This window comes from Ahaetulla prasina, chromosome 11 (assembly GCF_028640845.1).
Source record: "Ahaetulla prasina isolate Xishuangbanna chromosome 11, ASM2864084v1, whole genome shotgun sequence".
In the NCBI taxonomy this organism is placed as follows: domain Eukaryota; kingdom Metazoa; phylum Chordata; class Lepidosauria; order Squamata; family Colubridae; genus Ahaetulla; species Ahaetulla prasina.
Genome location: NC_080549.1, coordinates 514,305 through 539,432, shown reverse-complemented (window position 1 = coordinate 539,432; position 25,128 = coordinate 514,305). Strand labels below are relative to the sequence as shown.

The window sequence follows — 25,128 nt, the reverse complement described above, 5'->3', positions numbered from 1 at the left end:
GCCACAGGCCCAGCCGTCTGCCTGGCTCCCTCGCTCCCTCTCCAGTAGGCATTGTGTCTTGGGTTGCCTGAAGGAAGAGCCCGTTGGCTCTGCCATTGGCTGGAGTGGCGCTTGCTTCCTCCCCAATTGGCTGGAAAGGCCTGCGGCAGCCTTTGCCAGGTAGGAGTACCTCCCACTGCAGGACAGGTGAAGATTTTCTGAGGCAGATTGGGATTCTTAAGGCTACAGAGCACCTGGATTCCTCAAGATCAGGAAGAGCAGGCATGCCTCGGAACGCCTGATTGTTGCCTTTCCAAAAACTTGTTTTTCCTCTCTGATTTGGATTTCGCAACTGGGCAAGGTGGGAGAGGGGCACGCAAACAGGATGAGTGGCAGTGGGCTTGTCGCAAGCTCCCCAATCTCTGAGGAAAGTGTAGCTTTTACACCCTTGAAGCCCATTGCGATGGCGAGGGAATGCAGTGACGACATGGCTGTCTTTCCAGATATCAAACCACCCGTACGAATCTTGGAGAATCAACAGGATTTGGCCCAGGTAAGAGAAGTGTGGAACTTCTGGACCTCAAGTGTACTCTGTTGGAATTAGGAGGGTTCGAAAGGCATTCTTTTGAAAAGTTGTTGCTTTAATCCGAAAGGTTGATGAGATCAATTATCAGAAAGTTTCCAAACTGACCGTATTCTTCTTTTCCCTCTAATTATGAATTTGGGGTGGCTATAAAAGGCAGAAAAGTTGCTGGAGTTTTTAGGCTGTTGGAAATGATGGTGGGTCACCAAAATTTATACTGGATCTGGAGTCAGCCTGAAATGTAAATTAGTTTTTGTGTACAAACGGGCAACGTATCAACTTGGATGGAAACAAGCTGCTGAGAAAACGAAAGCTTTTGAAAAAGACGCACCAGAATTTGGCCTTGTTTTGTTGTTCCTGGGATAAAGTTTCTGGGGTGCTGCTTTTTATGGTGGGAACGTTCCCAGGCAAGGGAGGCTCCCCGAGGACCTTTGGGTTGTTTTCCTTCTGGGGAAGGGCGGCGGCCTTTCGCGCCAGAGAGCCGGGTTCTCTGGCCAGGTGCCTGCAGGGCGTTTCTGAGCCAAAACGTTGCTCCAAGGAAGAGCCCACTGAGATTACGTGCCGTTTGCTCTCGGTCTGGGCTGGTCTGGGCTGCTGCCTTCGGAAAGCACAGGAATGGAATTCTCCTTGAGATTCCCCAGCTGTGAGCCCCCTGCCTCCCCTCCGGCCATGAGATGGGGCTGAATCAAGAGGTGGAGGCAGAGAGCCCGCCTGGCACACCTCTGTGGACTCTTCCACCTGGCCAAAGATGCTGATCTTTCCTGCTTCCTTCCAATGTGTGAAAGAAACACGCAGGTGGCTGCGTGCATTGTAGGGCCAGGCCAAAGGCAGGGAGAAGGTTGCACATGGGGAAGACTCTCTCCCCACTGAGGAACTGGTGGCCTGGTGTTTGTGGAGGGATGGGAGGGTTAGGGTTAGTAACCTCTCTGAAAGGAAGGGGAGGCCAGGTCAAAGCCAGGGATCCTCGCGGGAGGGAGTGGCCTTCCTCAGGCTTTGCGCACCAGGGCAGGAGGGCTGACCCTCTGCCCTATCTTGGCGTAGGCAGTGTCAGCAGCAGCAGCTCCCATTATGGAGGGCAAGGCAGGGCAGAAACTTCAGGGGAAATCAGGAAGGGCATCTGGGGCTCTGGCCAGGACTGATGTCACCTGCAGGCGACCACAATGGTGGGAAGATCTCCCCAGCCCTATAGACATGCTTCCATGATGGAGGAACTCTCTTGCCCCACATACCGTCAGCTTGTCATATCGAGTGGAACCGTCTCATGGGGACCTTGCCCTGGAAGGCCACTCTGCTTATTCGCCCAGGTTTTGTGACTTGATCCAGGGAGCAGATTCGGCTTCTCAGCCGCTCAACCTAAGTTGTTGACGTGATCTGCCACCTTCCCCAGGGAGGCCTCTTCCGTGGGGCCACTGGGAGACAGAATCGGCCAACCTCCTTCTCGGAACAAACGGCCCCGGAAAAAGACAAAAACGGGCCCATTTCTCCACCAAGGCTGAAATTTGCCTTCTGCTTGCATAACATTAAAGGAAATGTTTTTTATTTATTTATTTATTTATTTATTTTTCAAATTTATATACCGCCCTATCTCCCTAAGGACTCAGGGCGGTTCACAGGCAGTTAAAATACATATAAATACAGATTAAAAAACAACAATTAAAAAACTTATTCTATTGCCGAATTTAAAAACAATATAAATAATAAAAAACCCCTTAAAACCAATAACTTTAAAATCTAATGTTGATTTCCACTTTGGCATTTGCAGAGCAAAGTCTGTCTCAGGGGTATGAAATCCCAACTCCTTATTTCATGCCAATGCCCCTCCATTTTCTCTTGCTCAATCGGTCCAACAAACGGGGTAATGATTAACCACAAGTGCAAGGCTTCCTGGCGCCATCTTGTTGGCAGAGAAGACGGTAGGTCTTCGGTAGAAAATGCTGGGGAGCCGCAGCAGAAAGGGGCCCTGGCAAGCGAGGGGGCCTCTTGACATTCGGAGGGAAGGCAGCTCTGAGAATATGAGACACCTTTTCATCACACCAGAGTCTGCAGTTTCTGTCTGATCAGTGCTGTAATCTCCCAAGCGGCCAACCTGAGTCACTATCTGAAAGACACTTTTCATAAAGTCAGTTACTAAGGCTCGATTGGACCCATATTCTTTACTCCAGAAATAGGAGATATGGAGGGCGGGCAGTAGGAGGACTACCCCAGGCCCGTTGGATGCTTTACCAGCAGAATAGTGGCCTTGGTTCCCTCAGCCCTTCGGCTTCTTTCTCCCTGGGGTTTCCTGGAATGCACAATCTAGAGCATCTTTCAGAGCGGAGATCTGAGTAAATTCTTTTGAAGATTTTGTTTTACTTGCCAAACAAGGTGACCGTGAGGTTGGCGGCTGCATTTCCTCCCTCCCCCCCTGCAAAGGTCATCAAAGCCTGGAAACTCAGGAGGACAAACCTATTTCCAGCCCCAGCTCAACTTCCCGTTTTTGAAGGGAAATGCTCCTTACCTCTCCCTCTGAAATATTGGCCTTCCCTCCCTTTGTTCAGTTCATTCTACTCTTTTCATAGGAAACTTGCACTCAAGGTCAGGCAGTTAGAATAATGGCTAATCAACCAAGCTGGAGTTGGCACTCTGTGCTCAATCCAGGCCTGCAAAAAAACCTTTCCCCAAGGGTTGCCAGGGGTGAGGGGGCTCTGATGGAAGGGCTGCTCCTTAGCGGCCCGTGGAGGAGGGAAAGCCAAGCTTCCCACATTCCAGGCACAGGGAAATTCACAAGACACTCTGTACAGAATCTGCGCTCGGTCTGTAACTGCAGCCTGGATTAATGGGTACATCAGAAGGCAATTGGTACCCGACATTTCCATAGGAGATTGCAAGAGTTTTTCTCAACTGCTGGCTTGTCCCTCCCGCCAGCAACCACCTGCTGCATTCCAGGAGAAGCGCCACAGTTGGGGTCCTGCATGGTCAGTAGAGACAGCCCTGTAGGACTTCCAGTGATGGGAAACCAATCACGCAAATCACTGGGTGCCTAAATGAACAAGGTTTCATAATTTGGTGGTCCCAAATAAGACATCTCATGACAAAGAAGCCATCTAATGTTTGTTGGCCCATTGAAGCAGCTTTTTTGAAGAAATAAGATCTTCAAAACAAATGTGGCCCATAACAAAAAAAGTCTATTTTCTTATCTAGACCTGGCAGATATACTGTGTATCCTTGTCATTCTACATATAATATGGTATCCCCCAAGATTCTCAGGATTTTGAGCTCCAACCAAGTCCATCTGGCATGTTTGATGCGAGGCTGAGTTGCCCAGGTAGACACACCGTTAGCCAACAAGTACAGAGGAAGAGAGTGGAGGAGGCCCAAAGGATTGTCAGAGACCATGGATTTGCTCCTCAAACTTCCAATTTATGGTAACTGTGAAGTCTCCCTTACTCGACCTTCCCTATGCAAGGCAACTTTTATTTCTCTGACCAGAAAAGACCTATCAAAAATGTAGATGTCAGATCAAAAGAATGAGATGTTTTTCAGATTGTTGATCACAAGAAAAGATAAGACAGAGTTTAGAGTTTATATTCTAGATTGCCAAAGGTTATGAAAAGTTCTGATAAAAAGTTCAGGTAATCTAATACAATGATAAATCCAGTGCCATTCTGGTTGCTGGCCGAAATGCCATGCAAGCCAGGGAGGCAACGGTGCTTCCTTGTAGGAAGCAATTCAGCAAATGCCAGCCAGTCCTTTGCCTCCCCCTTTGGGGCCTGTTTCCTGAGTCCTTTGCTGTGTCCTCCTGCCCTAGGGCATTATTCCTTTGGGGCAGGGGTAGCAGGGATGATTCCAGGGAGCTTTGGCCTGGGAAGGGAGCTGGGGGACGTGCCTTTCCCTGCAATTGTGAGGAGGAAGTAATCCTCTGATTACTCTGATCAGCTTTGCCTTCCTCGGAGGAGCCCGACCATAACCTCAGCAACCCCATCCGTGAGCGATTTGGGGAGGGCTGATTGTGGTTCATGGCATCCATACCCCCCGCCTGGTTTCTGGCTAGCTGCCAGGTTGTGGCCCAGCCTGGAGTGACACTGCCAGGCCCAGCTCCAAAGGAGTGGCACTTCCTCTGAGCACCTGCTGGCGTCATCAGACACGCCTGGCATAACTTTTGAGACTTGGATCAGTTGTCTAAACCCCATCAGGGAGTGTGGGGGGGGGGGCAGAGCAAACTGTTTCCTTCCTTCCTTCCTTCCTTCCCTTCCCTTCCCTTCCTTCCTTCCCTCCCTTTGTTCAGTTCATTCTACTCTTTTCATAGGAAACTTGCACTCAAGGTCAGGCAGTTAGAATAATGGCTAATCAACCAAGCTGGAGTTGGCACTCTGTGCTCAATCCAGGCCTGCAAAAAAACCTTTCCCCAAGGGTTGCCAGGGGTGAGGGGGCTCTGATGGAAGGGCTGCTCCTTAGCGGCCCGTGGAGGAGGGAAAGCCAAGCTTCCCACATTCCAGGCACAGGGAAATTCACAAGACACTCTGTACAGAATCTGCGCTCGGTCTGTAACTGCAGCCTGGATTAATGGGTACATCAGAAGGCAATTGGTACCCGACATTTCCATAGGAGATTGCAAGAGTTTTTCTCAACTGCTGGCTTGTCCCTCCCGCCAGCAACCACCTGCTGCATTCCAGGAGAAGCGCCACAGTTGGGGTCCTGCATGGTCAGTAGAGACAGCCCTGTAGGACTTCCAGTGATGGGAAACCAATCACGCAAATCACTGGGTGCCTAAATGAACAAGGTTTCATAATTTGGTGGTCCCAAATAAGACATCTCATGACAAAGAAGCCATCTAATGTTTGTTGGCCCATTGAAGCAGCTTTTTTGAAGAAATAAGATCTTCAAAACAAATGTGGCCCATAACAAAAAAAGTCTATTTTCTTATCTAGACCTGGCAGATATACTGTGTATCCTTGTCATTCTACATATAATATGGTATCCCCCAAGATTCTCAGGATTTGAGGTAGTAAAAAAGGTTAAATATTTAGGGGTCTATATTAGCTCATCGAACAAGAAACTTTATAAGAATAATTATGACTTGCTATGGCAAAAAGTTCAGAATGATATGAGTGGCTGGAAGAAATTGCAGTTATCCCTATTGGGAAGGATTGCGGCTATTAAAATGAATGTGTTACCTAGATTTTTGTTTCTGTTCCAGATGATACCTATAATTAAAAAGGATAAAAAGACTGCCCAAGCCAACCCCTGCTCACCCCCCTCTGGCCTGCATCCGAGGTCAATACCAAGACTGAATTGATCAGAGAAGCAAATATTGACTCTGGTCAATTTTTTACTAGAGCGACAATAAAGGCTGACACTGAGCCAAATAGAAGTATTAGCGCTTTCTATTGAAATCCAGCCTCTTTTGAAGGAATGCAGACAAAGAGAGGGATGGATTTTTTTTCAATCAGGCTTTTCCTCCAAATTTGTGTAATTGCCATGTTTAGAGATGGAAAGGCCGCTTTTGCAGAGGGGAGGGAGCCTCTGAGCCCATGGAGGTTCTGATGTCGGGGGGTGGGGGCTCCCCCCTCCCTTCCTGCCTCCGGGAGCTGTACCTTGCTCCATCAGTATCTGCTGGGTCTGGCCACAATCAGGGGATCAAAGGCCGAGATCTCCTATTCTGTGGGATAATCCCCAGGAATGTTTGGCCAGGGAGGGTGCTGAGTGCAAGATGTGAAACCCCCTCAGCCCCCCCCCCCAAAGCAACAATACCGGAGCCCCGTCTCCAGCCCTTCGGTTCAGGTTCAGGGTTTGAACTGGTTTTGATTCAGCAGAGGAGAAGGTCAGGCCTGACCTTGTCTTCTGCTTCAGCTTCACAGCTGAAAAACAGGTGGTGATGGCTTTGCACAGAGATAAAGTTTGGAGCTATGGAACAGTTGTGGAATTTGTTTTTTATCAATGGATTTTTATCTTGGCTTCTGTTCAGTGGATTGTTTTTCTGCTTTTTGGGAGGTAAAGTTTCCTTTTTGTTTTTAATTACCTTTTTTTAAAAAATGTAACATTTTTCCTCAAAGTGTTATTGTAGTCATCCATAACTATTTAATTGTAAGACAATTGAATTTTTTTAAAAGAACGTTAATAGAAAGCATATATTAAGCATATATCAACCCAGTCAAAAGAATTAAAGCCAAATGAGAGCTGATGGAGATCGTGGGATATCAGGAGCCTGGCAGAAAAGCAGACCCATTTGGGGCCTGTTTCCTGAGTCCTTTGCTGTGTCCTCCTGCCCTAGGGCATTATTCCTTTGGGGCAGGGGTAGCAGGGATGATTCCAGGGAGCTTTGGCCTGGGAAGGGAGCTGGGGGACGTGCCTTTCCCTGCAATTGTGAGGAGGAAGTAATCCTCTGATTACTCTGATCAGCTTTGCCTTCCTCGGAGGAGCCCGACCATAACCTCAGCAACCCCATCCGTGAGCGATTTGGGGAGGGCTGATTGTGGTTCATGGCATCCATACCCCCCGCCTGGTTTCTGGCTAGCTGCCAGGTTGTGGCCCAGCCTGGAGTGACACTGCCAGGCCCAGCTCCAAAGGAGTGGCACTTCCTCTGAGCACCTGCTGGCGTCATCAGACACGCCTGGCATAACTTTTGAGACTTGGATCAGTTGTCTAAACCCCATCAGGGAGTGTGGGGGGGGGCAGAGCAAACTGTTTCCTTCTTGGAAGCTGGAAGAGGGCTGCCGTGAGGCTTGAGGAGCTGCCCCTGGGCCAGGACAGGCACCCCTCTTGCCCCAAACTGCACCCCGGAGAGTTCTAGGAGAAAGACTGCCCAAGCCAACCCCTGCTCACCCCCCTCTGGCCTGCATCCGAGGTCAATACCAAGACTGAATTGATCAGAGAAGCAAATATTGACTCTGGTCAATTTTTTACTAGAGCGACAATAAAGGCTGACACTGAGCCAAATAGAAGTATTAGCGCTTTCTATTGAAATCCAGCCTCTTTTGAAGGAATGCAGACAAAGAGAGGGATGGATTTTTTTTCAATCAGGCTTTTCCTCCAAATTTGTGTAATTGCCATGTTTAGAGATGGAAAGGCCGCTTTTGCAGAGGGGAGGGAGCCTCTGAGCCCATGGAGGTTCTGATGTCGGGGGGTGGGGGCTCCCCCCTCCCTTCCTGCCTCCGGGAGCTGTACCTTGCTCCATCAGTATCTGCTGGGTCTGGCCACAATCAGGGGATCAAAGGCCGAGATCTCCTATTCTGTGGGATAATCCCCAGGAATGTTTGGCCAGGGAGGGTGCTGAGTGCAAGATGTGAAACCCCCTCAGCCCCCCCCCCCCAAAGCAACAATACCGGAGCCCCGTCTCCAGCCCTTCGGTTCAGGTTCAGGGTTTGAACTGGTTTTGATTCAGCAGAGGAGAAGGTCAGGCCTGACCTTGTCTTCTGCTTCAGCTTCACAGCTGAAAAACAGGTGGTGATGGCTTTGCACAGAGATAAAGTTTGGAGCTATGGAACAGTTGTGGAATTTGTTTTTTATCAATGGATTTTTATCTTGGCTTCTGTTCAGTGGATTGTTTTTCTGCTTTTTGGGAGGTAAAGTTTCCTTTTTGTTTTTAATTACCTTTTTTTAAAAAATGTAACATTTTTCCTCAAAGTGTTATTGTAGTCATCCATAACTATTTAATTGTAAGACAATTGAATTTTTTTAAAAGAACGTTAATAGAAAGCATATATTAAGCATATATCAACCCAGTCAAAAGAATTAGTGACGTCACCCTCCTGCTGGGTGCTCAAACAGAGCACTCCGTGTTAGAAGATTGTAAAAGTCAGTGAAACAGAAAATAAATCAGAATAAAACAAAAGTGATAATTAAAAATATGTCTATACAACAGAAACAAAACTAGAGGAAATGACAGGATTTGAGGTAGTAAAAAATTTGGAAGATTGGCAGTGGGATTAATAAATTTATATGGCAGGGTAAAAAGGCGAGGGTTAAAATGAAAATAATACAGGATTCACGGGAAAGAGGTGGTTTAAGAATGCCTAACTTTAAACTATATTATGAAGCAGTAACCCTTTCAGTAATAAGTGACTGGTTTAACTTAACAGAGGAAAGAATTTTGAATATAGAAGGTTATGACTTGTTATATGGATGGCATGCGTACTTATTTTATGGAAAAAAGTGGATAGGGCTTTTAAGAATCATGTGTTGAGAAGTGCTCTTTTGCGGGTCTGGAATAAATATTCCTATAAATTAGATTATAAGATTCCTATATGGGCGAGCCCTAGACATGCAATAGAGAATATAAATATAGAACAGAAACAGGAAATGATTACATATAAAGAACTTTTGTATGCTGAAGGAGGTAGATTGCAATTAAAATCATTACAGGTATTAAATGAAGAAGGGAGGAATTATACTTGGTTTCAATATGGGCAAATAAGTGCTAGATGGAAAGAAGATCAAAAAATTGGTATAATGCAAAGGGAGGAAAATTTAATAAAGCAAATTAGAAATCAGACCCAGGAGCATATAAAGAGATTGTATAATGTGTTGCTTGAAATAGATTCGGAAAAGGATTTGGTAAAGGATTGTATGATAAAATGGGCACAGAATATTCAGGAACCAATAATGTTGGAAACATGGGAGAAAATTTGGGTTAGAAATGTTAAGTTTACACAAGCACAGAATTTAAGGAAAATTTTTATAAGATGTTTTATAGATGGCATTTAGATCCCAAAAAATTATCATGTATGTATCCTAATATCCAAGCGAAATGTTGGAGGTGTGATTGTGATGATGCTACATATTTTCATATTTGGTGGACTTGCAAGAAAATTAAGGTCTTTTGGATAAGAATTTGGTGGATTATTCAAAATGTACTGAAGAAGAAGATAAAGTTCCTGCCACAATTTTTCCTTTTGGGAATTATAATGGATTGTACAGGGATTGAGACTAAATTGATTTTGAACTTAATAACAGCAGCAAGACTGTTGATTGGACAATACTGGAAGAAGAGATACCTACAATAGAAGAATGGATATTGAAAGTTATTAATTTGGCTGAGATGGCTAAAATCTCAGCGCTTTTAAAAGACAATACGCAGGAAAGATATTTAATTGAATGGAAAAAATGGATTGATTATCTACAAAACAGATATCAGATTAAGAAATATCAGATTGCCTTTGAATAATTAGAAAGTTATTTTATGTAATGGGGAGGGGGTTGGGAGACGAAAAGCTTTGGATGTGGTTATTTGGATTGGACTTTACCTTGTGATTGACCCGGAAGCGGGGTGGGGAGGAGGGATGTTTTGTTTTTTTTTTTTTTTGGGAGGGAGGGGGAAAAAAGGGGGAAAATGTTTTTGTTTTTTTTAAAACTCTTTCAATAAAAAAAAAAAAAAAAAAAAAAAAAAGAATTAAAGCCAAATGAGAGCTGATGGAGATCGTGGGATATCAGGAGCCTGGCAGAAGCTCCTAATTTCCAGGACTTGACAAAAACTTTTGCAGAATTATGGGTAGTCCTCAACTTAAAACCATTTGTTTAGCAACTGTTTGAAATTACAACGGCACTGAAAAATTGGCTTATGACTGATCCTCACATTTATGACCATCACAGCATCCCCACAGTTGTGTGATAAGAGTCTGGGCCCTTGGCAACCATCCTTGCATCATCCCAGGATGGGATTTTGCAGTATCTTTCCCCCTGGAGTGGGGTGGGAATGGGGATTTTGCAGTATCCTTCCTCTGCCACGCCCACCAAGCCACGGCCACAGAACGGGTAGTAAAAAAATTTGGATTTCACCACTGCTTTGTGCCCAAGCAAAATCAACGGGGGGAAGTGGAATCACTTAACAACTGTGGCAAAAAAGATCCGGCCGCCTTGCTTAGCAAAAGAAATGCTGTTCCCAGTGGTGAACGTAAGTCAAGGGCTTCCTGGATTCCACTGGACCAACTCAAATCTGAGCAGAGCATTCCACCTGCCCTGCCTTCCCCCCCCCCCCTTCTTGCTCAAATCCCTCTCAAGGCAAGCAGGAGGCTGATTTTGGCTCCCGGAACAGCACAGAATTCGGAGCGCTCTGCTCTTCCTCAGTAGGAAAAACAGGACCGTAGGTTGAGAAGCGGAATCCTGGTCTTGCTTGCAAGAGAGGAAGTTAGGCGCCCTTCTGAAAACAGGCACCGTTTTCTCCTGCTGACCAGCAGAATGTGAAAAGAGCTTTCTTGGCTGAACGAGCATGCGAAGAGGAAGAGCCTTTGGGGTTTTTTAGATAGGGCATTTTTAAGGGGTGGGAGGGAAAGGGCGGGTGTTGGGGGAAACCCGTCGGGTGGGGGTCCAGTTCCTGCGCATGCTCGTGGCGGTAAGTCAATAGGTCCGAGGGTCACGGGGGGAGTTTGTGTTCCACTGGTTGAGGGTGGTTCTATTTGCACGGTATGGGGGAGGGGCAGATATGGCGGAAGTGGGGCGCGGATCGTGTTAGGGGGGTGCGCGCTCGATGCTTGCAGGCGATCGCGCGCCCCGAGCCCTCAGACTCTTCCCGTTCCCCGGATGGTCAAGACCCTCAGAGCCCGGGCCTTCGGCTGATGTTGTGCAATGCACGGTCCGTGGCCACAAGGCCCCTAATCTATGATCTTATTCAGGGGTGCCGCGGACTTTATAGGCATTACGGAGACCTGGTTGGCAGAAGGGGCGTGCCCTGGTGCAAATGTGCCCGCCGGGTTTCGAGCATTCCATCAACCGAGGCCCAGGGTAGGGGTGGAGGGTGGCGGTTGTGATTAGAGAGAGTCTAGAGCCGAGGGAGACCACTGTACCTCAGATTGCCGGGTGTGAATCCCTCTTTGTGAGATGGGGTCATAGATGTCAGATGGGCTTGCTGGTCGCGTACCTGGCTCCTTGCTGCATGACAGCTGCCCTGCCCGAGCTCCTGGAGGTGCTTGCTGGGGTGGCGGTTGAGACCCCCAGACTCTTAGTCATGGGGGACTTTAACTTGCCATCTTCTGGCTCGTCGTCGACAGCAGCTCGGGAGTTCACGGCTTCCATGACGGCCTTGGACCTGACTCAAGTAGTTGATGGCCCTACTCACACTGGGGGTGGTACACTGGACTTGATTTTTATCTCTGGTCAGTGGTCGAGAGATCTGGACTTGAAGGAAATAGTCATTGAACCTTTGTCATGGTCAGATCACTCTCTCCTTCGCCTGGACTTTCTGACCGCCATCCAACACCGCAGGGAGACGGAGCCGATGCGTTGGTTCCGTCCCAGGTGCCTGATGGACCCGGAGAGGTTCCGGACGGAGCTTGGGCCACTTCCTGAGGGTCTGGCTCACGGCACGTCTGAGAAACTTGTTGCGGCCTGGGAACGGGCCGCGGCGGGGGCCTTAGACCGTGTCGTGCCTTTGCGGCCTCTGACCCGGCGCAGGTCCCAACCGGCTCCTTGGTTTTCCGAGGAGCTGAGGGGGATGAAGCGCCGGAGAAGACGCCTAGAGAGTTCCTGGAGGTCTAGCCGTTCAGAGGCTGATCGGACACTAGTGAAGTCCTATAATAGGGCTTACCTAGTGGCATTGAGGGAAGCGAGGCATTGCTACGCCTCCTCCCTCATTGCATCGGCAGATAACCGCCCAGCCACCCTGTTTCGGGTGACTCGTTCCCTCCTTCACCAGGGGGAGCGGGATGACCCGTTGCAGGGACGTGCTGAGGAGTTTAACGGTTATCTATACGATAAAATCGTTCAGCTTCGGGACGGTTTGGACCAAAATTGCAGTGACTCAGGTGAGACGTCTGAGGGTGGTCTTGGTGATATTGTTTGGGATGAGTTTGACCCTGTGGCTCCCGAGGACATGGACAGGTTGTTGGGTAGGTTGAATGCCACCACATGTTTACTGGACCCGTGCCCCTCCTGGCTGGTGCTGGCCACTCAGGAGGTGACACGAGGCTGGCTCCAGGCGATTACGAGTGCTTCTTTGGTGGAGGGTGTCTTTCCGGCCGCCTTGAAAGAGGCGGTGGTGAGGCCCCTCCTCAAGAAGCCTTCCCTGGACCCGGCTGTTTTAGGTAATTATCGTCCGGTCTCCAACCTTCACTTCGCGGCGAAGGTTGTAGAGAGTATGGTGGCATATCAGTTTCCCTTACACCTGGATGAAACTGTCTATCTAGACCCGTTCCAGTCCGGTTTCCGGCCCGGTTACAGCACGGAGACGGCTTTGGTCGCGTTGGTGGATGATCTCTGGAGGGCCAGGGATAGGGGTTGTTCCTCTGCCCTGGTCCTATTAGACCTCTCAGCGGCTTTCGATACCATCGACCATGGTATCCTGCTGCGCCGGTTGGAGGGATTGGGAGTGGGAGGCACCGTTTATCGGTGGTTCTCCTCCTATCTCTCCGATCAGTCGCAGACGGTGTTGACAGGGGGGCAGAGGTCGGCTCCGAGGCGCCTCACTTGTGGGGTGCCGCAGGGGTCGATTCTCTCGCCCCTTCTGTTCAACATCTATATGAAGCCGCTGGGTGAGATCATCAGTGGCTTCGGTGTGAGGTACCAGCTGTACGCGGATGACACCCAGCTGTACTTTTCCACACCAGGCCACCCCAACGAAGCTATCGAAGTGCTGTCCTGGTATCTGAAAGCCGTACGGGTCTGGATGGGGAGAAACAGGCTCAAGCTCAATCCCTCCAAGACAGAGTGGCTGTGGATGCCAGCATCCCGGTACAGTCAGCTGAGTCCACGGCTGACTGTTGGAGGCGAGTCATTGGCCCCGATGGAGAGGGTGCGCAACTTGGGCGTCCTCCTGGATGAACGGCTGTCTCTGGAAGATCATTTGACGGCCGTCTCCAGGAGAGCGTTCTACCAGGTTCGCCTGGTGCGCCAGTTGCGCCCCTTTCTAGACCGGGATGCCCTATGCACGGTCACTCACGCCCTCGTGACGTCTCGCCTGGATTACTGCAACGCTCTCTACATGGGGCTCCCCTTAAAGGGCATCCGGAGGCTGCAGTTAGTCCAGAATGCGGCTGCGCGGGTGATAGAGGGAGCCCCTCGTGGCTCCCGTATGACACCTATCCTGCGCAGACTGCACTGGCTACCTGTGGCCTTCCGGGTGCGCTTCAAGGTCTTGGTAACCACCTTCAAAGCGCTCCATGGCATAGGGCCGGGTTATCTACGGGACCGCCTACTGCTACCGAATACCTCTCACCGACCCGTGCGCTCTCACAGAGAGGGACTCCTCAGGGTGCCGTCAGCGAGGCAGTGTCGTCTGGCAACGCCCAGGGGAAGGGCCTTCTCTGTGGGGGCTCCCACCCTCTGGAACGAACTACCCCCAGGACTTCGTCAACTTCCGGACCTCCGAACCTTCCGTCGCGAGCTTAAAACACACTTATTCATCTGCGCAGGACTGGATTAGATTTTAAATTTATTGGTTTTAAATGGGGTTTTATTTTTTTTATATTGTTTTTAAACATTCGGCCTTTTAGAATAAGTTTTTTAATTGTTATTCTAATCTGTATTTATGTGTTTTTATTTGCCTGTGAACCGCCCTGAGTCCTTCGAGAGATAGGGCGGTATATAAATACGATTAATAAATAAATAAAATAAATAAATAAATAAACTAAGGAGATTCTTCCAATGGGGGAAGAGGTTGTCCTCCCAATGAGCCCTTGGGGCTTCCAGACCCCTTGCAGGCTCCTTTTTGGACACCAAGGAAATGTACCCTGCAGCCTTTACAATCAAGCGCCAATCTACCCAGGAAGGCTGGGGCACAGGCCACCTCCTCCGTGTAGCATGTGGACTGTGGCTGATGGGAAAGATGGGAGACAGCGCAGAACCAGAGGGGGTGGCAGCCTTTCTCCCCCTGGTGCTCCCCAGCCCCCCTTGCTGTAGGGGTATCTGGAGGTGGCAGCAGCCGGGCCCTCGAAGCTCGCTCTCGGCACAGCCATCTCTGAACAAGTGAGCCATGCTTCATCCAGATGGGCTTGGCATTCAGGCCTCTGGGTAGTTTCCTGGCGCGGCCCCATGGGCATTTGCTCCCGAGTTTAAAAAAACAGGCTGTTCCTCCTCAGGGCTAGAGAAGAGGAAGCTGGCAAATGCCCCTCTGGCAACAGAGGCAGCCATCGCACCAACACACCTGTCTTCCACTCACTTCACATAATAATAATAATAATAATAATAATAACAACAACAACAACAACAACAACAACAGAGTTGGAAGGGACCTTGGAGGTCTTCTAGTCCAACCCAGCCCAGGCAGGAAACCCACACCACTTCAGACAAATGGTTATCCAAGATCTTCTTAAAACTTTCCAGTGTTGGAGCATTCACAACTTCTGGAGGCAAGTTGTTCCACATTAATTGTTCTAATGGTCAGGAAATTTCTCCTTAGTTCTAAATTGCTTCTCTCCTCGATTAGTTTCCACCCATTGCTTCTTATCCTGCCCTCAGGTGCTTTGGAGAACAGCCCGACTCCCTCTTCTTTGAGGCAGCCCCTGAGATATTGAAACACTGCTATCATGTCTCCCCTAGTCCTTCTTTTCATTAAACTAGACATACCCAGTTTCTGCAACCGTTCTTCATATGTTTTAGCCCTCCTGTCCCCTAATCATCTTTGTTGCTCTTCTCTGCACTCTTTCTAGAGTCTCCACATCTTTTTTACATCATGGCGACCAAAACTGGATGCAGTATTCCAAGTCTGGCCTTACCAAGGCCTTATAATCAGTGGTGGGATTCAGCCAGTTCGCACCACTTCGGGAGAACCGGTTGTTAACTTTCTGAACAGTTTGGCAAACTGGTTGTTGGAAGAAATCATTAGGGCAGAGAACCGGTTGTTAAATTACTTGAATCCCACCACTGCTTATAATATGTGTTTACCTAACACAACTGCCTTTCTTGAGCATGCAAGCAGGGAAGGGGGGGGGAGGGCAGCCATAAGCTATAGAGGCAGCCATCCATTGGGATGCCGCCTTGGTTCCAAATTGGGGATTCGGGGCCTCCGAGATGCTTCCTTGAAGCTGGACGGAGGTCTTCCTCAGATGCAGCTTTGCAGGGACCTCATGGCCGACTTCGTCCATGGGTGGAGGGCTTTCTGTGCAGGGGGGAGCCTGTGAGTGGCTGGCCTGGCTCAGGGGCAGCAACCATTAACACAAGGAATGAAAGCAATGGGGTGGGGGCTGCCATCAGGCACCTGACCTGGGTGGGGGGTGCCAGCCGCACAGAGACCTTGGGCCTTTCCTTCCTCACTGTTCTTTCCTCTTCTGGGTTTCCACTCAGGCAAGGACCGAGATGGACAAGTACCTCTCTGGCCAAATGCCCCCCACACCGATGGCAACAGACAAGAAGTATCGGCGGGAAAGCGCCTCCGTGGTGGACGAGTATTTCTCCACTGAAAAGCCTCCATCAGCACCCTACAGCGTCAACATCAACGTGATCCTTCCAGACACCACGCACCTGCGTACGGGCATCTACCGGCCGGCTAAGCCCTCAGTGCCCTTTCCCCAGATCAAAATGGAGCCCGGCCCCTGCTTTGCCCAGCCCTGCCCTGTCAGCAGCGGGCCAATCCAGACCCTGCCGGACTTCACCAGCGTCTTCAGTGTGCCGCAGTCGGTGGCTGCCAACAGCATCTTTGTCAAACAAGAGCTGCCCTGCCCCGAAGCCCCCCATTCGATCAGCCCGCAGCCAGGCCTGCTCTACCAGCTCTCGGGGGAGATGACCGCCGCGACCCCCTCTACCTGTGGCACCCCAGCCGCTGGCAGCATCCATGGGGTGGCCATGTCTACTGACAGCTCCATGCTGGACTCCAGGGCCCTTGCCCGGCCCCTGCGGTCAGCAGGACCGCTCAAGCCCTTCCCAGTGGCCTCCCAAGGCCTCAGTGGCTTCAGTGTGCCGGAGGAGTTCTACCCTGTCCCAGCAGTGAGCCTGCCCCCTTCGCCCCCCAACTCACAGCCCGGCAGCCCCGAGAACCGGCCTGAGCCCATCAACACCATTTCACCCCCACCCCCGTATGAGGCCACGTTTGGACTGAAACTGGCGCCCCCAGTACTCATCACCTCCGGGCCCAGTGCCATCAAGAGCATCACGCAGGGACACCTCGTCCTGCCGACCCCCAAGTTCAACCGGAGGAACAACCCAGAACTGGAGAAGAGGAGGATCCACCACTGTGACTATCCCGGTAGGGGATTGACAGCCTTTTAAGCTCCCCTCCCCCTCCCGCCCCGTGCACAGCTGGCACCCATCTAGGTGAAGGTGGAGCAGTCTTTTGGCTGCCTCACAACAAAGCCAATAAATGTTGTGCCCCTTAACCTGGAGTACAGTTCTTGTAGGGATGAGATTTTAGGGGGCTGGGTGCCTCCTCGCCTGATCTTTGAATGCAGGCCTCCCCCACGAAAGCCACAACTATTCTGAAAAATGTGCCCGGCAGGAGAGGTTGCATGCAAAGGAGGGAGGGGCCCCCACTGGCGGCGCCCTAATTACACCTTTAGCCATGGGGAAGGAGGGAGAAAAAGAGGCAGAGAGCCTACGAAGGAACTCCCAGCCCCTCTAGCCCTTCATCTTCCGCTTTCTCCACCGCTTCTTCCACCCCTCTGAGCTCAGCCACTGATTCTTCCTTCTGTTTTTTTCCCCAGGGTGCACCAAGGTTTACACCAAAAGTTCCCACCTGAAAGCTCACCAGAGGACTCACACTGGTAGGTTGACATGGCAAGGGGCAGAGCTTTTCTCAAAACGTGAATCATCTTTCTGAGCCTTCCAAGTGGAGAGTCTTTTTCTGGCAGGCAGGAGGTTTCCCTTTCCCAAAAGCTGCTGCTGTTCTGAAGACAGGCAGATTCTGGGGAAAAGCTGCTGCCAGGGGCAGAGCCGGGTGCTGCACAGTGTGGAGGGCGGGATGGGCTCTGATCAGGGGTGAAATGCTACTGGATCGGACCGGATTGCATGATCTGGTAGCGATCGTGGCTGGTAGTTCGGCGATCTGGTAGCGCCCACCCGCCCAGGCGTCATTACATTACTGGTTTTAATTGGTTTGCACGCGGTGTGTGCACTTCCGAGCTGGTAAGGAAGGTAAGTAGATTTCACCCCTGGCTCTGATGTCTTCCTGAGGGCTGCAGGAAGCCGGAACTGCCAAGGGACATGTTGCGGCCCCTGGATGAGAGTCGCCTTCTTGCTTCACCAGGAAGGGCAAGCAAGAGCACCCAGCGCTGGGTTGAAGGGTGAGAGCGGAAGGGCTTCCTCTTCCACTCCAACTCTTAAGGTTGAAAAAGGAAGCAGAGTGCAGCTCCAAAAGGCCATCTTAACCTGCAATTTTTGAAGATGTTCAGCAGCTGAGGAGGGCCAGGGACTGCCACCAGCTGCACAGTCTGCAGCCTAAACTTGGGCAAGTGGCTGAAGGCCACCCAAGAGCAGAAGAGGAAGGCCTGGGGCAAAACCTCTCCTCAGCCTCCCCTTCTCTGGAGGAGGAGCTCAGCCACCCTTCGAAGGGCTGATCTGTCACAGTTTGCCATGAGGAAGTCAGGGGTGAAATGCTTCTGGTTCAGACCGGATCAACCAATCTGGTAGCGATGGCAGTGGGTGGTTCAGAGAACCGGTAGCAAAAATCCCTGCCCCCCCCCCATGCCCTGCTGAGCCGCATGATCATCAGAGTTTTGGTTTTTTTTACTTTTAAAAGCATTTTTTCTTTGGCCGAAAAAATGCTTTTAAAAGTAAAAAAAAAAGACTCTGATGATCACGTGGCTGAGCTGGGATCGTCAGAGGCTTTTAAAACCTCTTCAGCCAAAGAGGTTGTAGAAATTTTTTTTTAAAAGGCTCCTCTGACAATCCCAGCTGAGTTGTCTGATGATCAGAAGCTTTTTTTTCTTTTAAAGGCAAAAAAAATGCTTTTAAAAGAAAACAAAAGCCTCTGATGATCGCGCAGCTCAGCTAGGATTGTCAGAACCTTTTAAAAGCATTTTTTTCTACAACCTCTTTGGCCGAAGAGGTTGTAGAAAAAATGCTTTTAACAGTAAAAAAAAAAAAGTTGGCCATGCCCACCCAGTCACATTACACCCCCCAAGCTACGCCCACAGAATCGGTAGTAACAAATTATATATTTCACCCCTGGAGGAAGTGGGAGATAAATGCCCGGGAAGGTCCCAAGAGAGTCCCGGAAGACCCTGGGCTTCTAATAGGAGGCAGGCTGGAGCTCCCAGCCTCACCCTCCAGGAGATGGTAGCCTTACAGCAGGGCAGAAGACCTTGGGGGGCAGGGGGAGTTAAAGAATCCCTCACCACCCTCAACCACAAGGGGGTCTTTTTTGCTCCATCAGGCCTGAGAGATTGCATCCACCCTCAGCCGCCGCCCCCCCCCCAGCCTCCGGGGCCCATTGTTTGTGGCTGCCCTGCCAGGCTGCCCCAGTAAGGAGCTGCTGTGGGGACAATGGCAAGCGTTTGGTTTCGATCCCGGAAACTCACTCGGGTATTGTTTGAAGCAGAGTGTGACCTTCTCGGGACAATGGCTCTGACTCACAAAGCCTGGGAAACAGCCTGCCAGTGTGATTGGCACAGGGAAGCTGCAAAATTCCCTTCCGGGAGGTTTCTCCCTTGGCTCCACCTGGGCTAAGTTCTGCTCAGGCTTGAGTCGGGTCAGGAGTGAAAGGGTCTCCAAAGTATTTTCCATGCAGGACATGCAGGATGCTGGCTGTCACGCAGGGCAGTGCAGGCCTTCAACCCAGGTGCTTCAGGGCATCACAAATCCCTTTCTGTGTGGCTGCTCTGAGAAAGAGGGTGGGGCGGAGACCTCTGGGGAGCCCCTTTGAGCGGGAGAATAGAAAACAGCAAATGGTATCACATGGAATAGGGTCTCCAGTGTATCGAGTGCCCCATTGTCCCCATCTCACTTGTCCCCCTCACCAGCATATTCTGGGTTACGAGCAGTGAGAGATCCGGCTTTCTCTCGTCTGCCAGCAACTTCCCAACTTTTTCCGTTCCACCACTCTACCCCCCTCCTCCTCTCCCTGCTACTGTTCACCAGGCGAGTGAACTTGGAGCCGTCCAGGGCCAGGGGACGCAGCGTCTGCCCAGGCCGCGCAGAGGAAGTGGGTGGGCAGCTGTCAGACTTTCCTGGTGTGTGACAGGCTCCTGTTTCCCTTCCTTCCTTCCAGGTGAGAAGCCCTACCGGTGCACCTGGGAAGGCTGCGACTGGCGCTTCGCCCGCTCGGATGAGCTCACCCGACACTACCGCAAGCACACCGGAGCCAAGCCCTTCAAGTGCCTGGCCTGCGGCCGCTGCTTCTCCCGCTCAGACCACCTGGCTCTGCACATGAAGAGGCACCAGAATTAGGCCTGAGGCACAGCCTCCCTCCGGCAAAGCCGCCCTGCGGCCCCCCCCCTCCCCACACAGACTGCGACCAAAAGCCAGGTGCCCAGCCACCCCCTTTGCCTTTTGACGTCTGGCGATGCCCAGGAAGGCAGGCTGGGCTGGCAACAGAAAAAGGCCTCCTCCCACAGATGGGGTCTCCAGGAAACACCTATTTATTTCTGCCTCCATGAAACGTGTCGAGTCCTGACCAACACCTCTGTTGAAACCAGAGGGTGGAGAACCGCAGGAGGACGTGCGAGTCCCATGGAATATCCCAGGCCTTGGCTTGCTTGAAGGATTCAAAGCAGCACAACTTAAACTTCGGCTTAAATTGCTATGTTTCTGCAGCTGAGGGGGTGGAGAAATCCTAACGTTTTGCACCTAAAGCTTCCTTATCAACAGAAAGACTTGGAAGTGAAGTTTGTTCTTTTGCCAAACCTCTTAAGCATCCACCCATAACCTTCTGCCCTGCCTTGGAGTTAAAGGCCCGCTTCAGGGAAGGTAATCTCGGCCTCGCAACCTGCACTGAACATCTGCCCTCTGCATCCAGAGAAGGAAAGCAGCTGCAATAACATGTTCTTTTCCCCCCTCTTGCCTTGCACAACAAATGGACAGCATGGACGGATCAGGCAGAAAGTAGGAACTGTTCCAGGCAGAGCAAAGTGGGCCTTCCCCTACCTCACTTTCACAACCCCAGCAAACACTGCTGGCTATTTTAACACAGCAAGGACAGCAGGAAGAAAATAGAGAACAAATCCTCCCAGGATTGAGGGCCCCCTGTTGTGTCACAGGATCCCCCCACTCTCAAGACTTTCGCTTGTGGAAGCCAACATCTTGGTGTGCCTGGACTCTCTATGGAGAAAGCCAAGTCAGCCATCCTTGTGACTCACACCTTCTTTCCTTTCCTGATCTGCCTTTGATCCTGCTTATAAGGCAGCCAGCAGGGGCATTAAAAGGCTGGCCTGATTCCAAGGTGGGCACCTCCCTCTTGGCCTCAATTTTGCCCATTGGGGCATTTGGGCTTCCACGGTCCCATCCGGACACCCCATCAGCCTTGGGAAGCTTCAGTCCGGAGCCTCTTGCCAACTCAGCCATAGCCAAGAGCTTTTCTTGGCTCTGCTGGAAGGCAACTGGCAGGTGGGTGGTGAGCTTAGTGCCAAATCTTCTTCTGCAAGAGACCGCTGAAGCAGGGCAGCCCCGGTCTTGGGGTTCTTCAATGTTGCTTGCACATTTGAGTGTGTATCTGTATCTGGAGTCAGAGCCTGGGAAGGTGTCCCCAGAGTCAGCGTCTGGCACCCCCCCTTCCCTCCCTCCTGCAAGTGGCACAGCTGCTTCTCTGGTGGCATTGAAGCCCACTCCCCAAGCAAAATGCAGCTGAAGTCTAGTTTCACATTTCAGTGTTGGATCTTGCAGTTTACAGGGAGTAGGGACAGAGTCTCCCTTTTCATACAACAGGTTAATATGGAACAGGATTGCCTCAAAAGTGCTTTGTTTGATTAGATTTTGTCTCGCCTACATGTTTCATTGGTCTCCGTGAACTGAGCACGTGCTAAATGTGTAGCTAAAATCAATGGGATTTTTAAATCTTTGTTTTAGATTATAGCTGTGGCTGCTTGGTTAATTGGTTGGCATCCTGCAAAATTGAGTCTTAGTAGTAGTTGGGTTTGGTTTTTTTGGATTTTTCAACTTTTTAACAAGTTTCAAGCAAGCTTGTGCAAACATTTGCCTTCATTCTTAGCACTTTTTTCAATCACCTTCTCTAAAAGATCCGCTGGACCTCATTTCCTCTCCTTAATCACATAAAACTTTTGAGAATGCAGAATCAACCCTTTCTGAGGCGCATTGATTAGCCAGCTGCAAGTGGAATTTGGAAGGCATCTTGAACCAACCGGCTGGATCAGCTGCTGCTTTATTAAGTCACCATTTTTCTTCGCTACCCAAATGTTTCTTCACAGCACTTCCTGCATCAAGTGATTTCCAGTTAACCTTTTTGAATTCTCAAACATGCAACCCTCCTCCCCATCTTCGCCTTGTGTTCATCTGACCAAGCAGAGCCTGGATTAGCTTTGCTTGCTACCCAGTTCCTCCCCCAGATCACACCCCCACTTTCACCAGACTGGCTGCCCATGCTGGGGAGCTCCCAGCAGCCCCCTGGACAGGCAAAAGAGGGTGCCCAGAGCTGCTTCTGGCCTGGCTTCAGGGAGCAGGCGGGGCTGGGATGCCACCAGGAGAGGCGAGGAAATGGCTGGAAGCGGCTGGCACAGAAAAGGCTTCTATGGCTTTGCTTGCCAAACCCCCCCCCCCGCCCAGGTGGGGTATCTATTTACAGGAAAGATAGTTGTACATATTTTTGTATATGCAAATTTAAAAGACGGTATTGCTTTTTTTACGTATATAAATTGAATTTGAGCTTGTGAACTCCAGCAGATGGAAAAGAGCTGTTGTCACCATAATATACTTTTGCAAAACACCCTGTGGTGATGATGGGGCAACGCTCAGGCTGCCAAGCCCAGATCCCCCTTCTGACCCACTTGCCCCAGAGCCATGCCTCCTCTCCTCCTGCTGGGGGCTCCTTCTCCCATGTCCCCCCCCCCCCAACTGGGCTGATGAGCCTAAAAATGACTTGCCGCGTCCTCTTTGTTTCAAGAATAAATTTTTTAAAAAGCACGAAATGGCTCCTGCGAGAATTACGCTCTGTGTGTCCAGCTTTCCTTCAAAGTTGTAGAGGCTGGGCCACTCCCACTTCCCGCAGGTGATCCCTGGGGTTAAGGGGTGAGTTTAGGCTCTGGCTTCACTCCTTCAGGCTCGGCTTAAGCCGGCCTTGGGCAGCAGGTGTCGCTTGTGGCTTGTCGTCATCAAAGGCCTCAGCCCCATCGGTCATGGGGAGTCCAAAGATGATGAGTCAGGCCAAGCCGGGCATGGGATGGTCTGGCACGATGGGCAAACACATATCGATCGGCCACTTGGGGCACTGATGGTTCTAGACTTGTACAGCGCGCATGTGCTTCTGCAGTGCGCCTAACTTTGTGAAATCAACCAGCCCTTGTGGATGCGGCTGCACCAGGTATTTTATGCTAGCGTCTCCCAGTGGCCAGTCTACCTGTAGAGACTTAGAGACCTATAGAGTATCTTTGAAAGTTTCCAGGTGAGCATTTTCCAGCAGGGAATACCTGTTCCTGACCTGCTCCCCTCAGCCCCTTGTGGAGGGATGCAGACTTGCTCTAGAGAGAACTTTGGTGTCCAGTAATTGTTCTAGCCATTGGACGCCTGATACTCTGCCAGGCCAAGTCAGGTGCAAACGGTTGAGCCTCCGTGTGTGTCTTCCATGCACAGTCTGTGTTCCGCAGGTCTGCAGAAGGGCAGTGAGTCGCAGGGCTCTGTGGACCTTCAATTTCATTGCTGGACTGATCCCTCAGCATTCCTTCCCAGCGCAATGCAGCTGCCTGAAAGCAGAATTCTCCTGTGCTTGGCTTCAATCCCAGGGGCCCCTCCTTGGAGCAGGCTGCTGCCAGCAGGGGCTCGAATTGATCCGCTGTCTGAGGTTTCCGCCATTTGATCGTGCTTTGGAGTTCAGCGTGTGCACATGGAGGAACAGGCTGGACCATGACTTCCGTCTTTTGAACATTGATGGCAAGTCCAAAGTTGTCGAAAGCTGAAGAGAATTTTGCCATGCTGCCTTGCATCTCTGGCTCTGAGCCAGCATTCAGAGCTGGGATCCCTTGAATTTCCACCTTTGGTCAAAGGCAAGGGAGAGACACCCCTCCCCATGGGAGGCTGGAGCTTACTGGCAGCAGTGCATTTGCTGTGACATTATATCTTAGTGCAGTTCAAAGCCTGTTTTTCTCACCACAAAAACACTGTGCAAAGGGAGAGCGACTGGATCCAAGGTCACCCCCCCAGACCCTCAGAACCCCTCCTTGCAGGGCTGCACTTTGTGCCAAGCGTTTCAATCACGGGGCAGTTGCGGCTCTACCTTGGGGCAACCGTTTGCGGAGTTATAATAATGCTGATCTTACTAATGCTTCTTTGCCATTTAGTTAAAGTCTGCCCAGGATCAAAGGGAACTTCAGAGCAAACCAGGCATTCTGACACGCACAATATTGCATGGGGTTCAAAAATGAAGCAGGCTTGTCCCCCCAAGACCTTGCACCCTAATCCAGAACTTGTCAAATACCTTTCCAAGGCAAGAGAGCATCTCAAAACCCACTTCTGGAAATACCGTTTGTTAAAGTTGGAAGCTTGTCATACAGGAGGACGGAGCAAAATGGCTCTTTTGCAAACTCCAGGTTTTTTTGGGGGGGGGGAAGGAGGGATGGAGGGGGCAGACGCTAGGCACAGGGAGCCAGCTTGTGTGAAACTGAGACCCCCCCCATGGGGGGGGGGCACAGGTCATAAGGCACCTTCAGCCAACATGAGAAGCCAACAAGACAACAGCACCCTCTGCTGGTAGAAAAGGGGAATCACCTTGCACCAACAAAGCAAGCAGGGAGCCTTCCATGCCTTCCTTGCCTGGCCCTGAAGGGAGACGAGGATTTGCAGCCTTGGGAAGCCCAGGGTCCTCGATGAGACCTGGGGACCTTGTGGGGGTTTCCTCTGGAGAGCGACATGAGAGCCCCTTTGCAACCAGCTGAGTAGAGTGCAGCCAAAACTGGCAACTGGGCAGGCTGGCACCACAGGCTGAGGAGGGCTTTGGCCAGAGGCCTTTCCCAGCTCAGCAGGAAGGCCGTCCTGAGAGCAGCTGGAGGAGGCAGACCCACCGAGGGCCACGGAGGAGGAGGAGGAGGAGGAGGAGGAGGAGGAGGAGGAGGAGGAGGAGGACAAGCCAGGTTGCCCAGAAGGACAGCTGACTGAGATGGGGTGGGGTGGGGGTCACATTCTGCCTCATTGGAGACATTTGCGGCCAGCTGCAGAGAAGCAGTTTTGGGAGTGGGAGAACCAGAGTTCAAAGCAGTTCCCCTTCCCAGCTCTCAATTAAATCTCACATACACACACCTGCACAGGCACACAATTTGGAAGGACGCCCCCAGATCTGACCAAAGTGACAGAAAAGGAAAGCGAAAGATTCTCAAAATCTCAGCAGAGGGACCACTCCAGCCCACCTCACAGCGTCCCCTGCTGAATTATATACAGAAATGCATCCAGCTGCAGGTTGCCAGGTTCAAAATTTATCTGCCTTATTTGCCCTTCCTGTCCTTGTAGGCAGAATTGGGAATCAGCCCCCCCACCCCCCCCACCAGACTGGGTGTCACAGTTCTGCGTTCCGCAACTTTTTCCTCTGCCAAGCCCCTCCGCCCTCTCCCTCGCCAAGCCCGGATCTCTTCAGA

At 50.8% G+C, this 25,128-nt stretch overlaps 1 protein-coding gene across 1 annotated transcript; it reads left to right on the top strand.

The window, feature by feature from the left end:
• Positions 1-24,393, top strand: LOC131205058 (Krueppel-like factor 5). The gene is made up of 4 exons (XM_058196901.1): positions 1-532; positions 15,752-16,649; positions 17,104-17,163; positions 19,608-24,393. Exons 1-4 carry the CDS (start codon positions 365-367, stop codon positions 19,784-19,786), a joined length of 1,305 nt encoding a protein of 434 aa, XP_058052884.1. The 5' UTR covers positions 1-364; the 3' UTR covers positions 19,787-24,393.
• Positions 24,394-25,128: the final 735 nt, after the last annotated feature.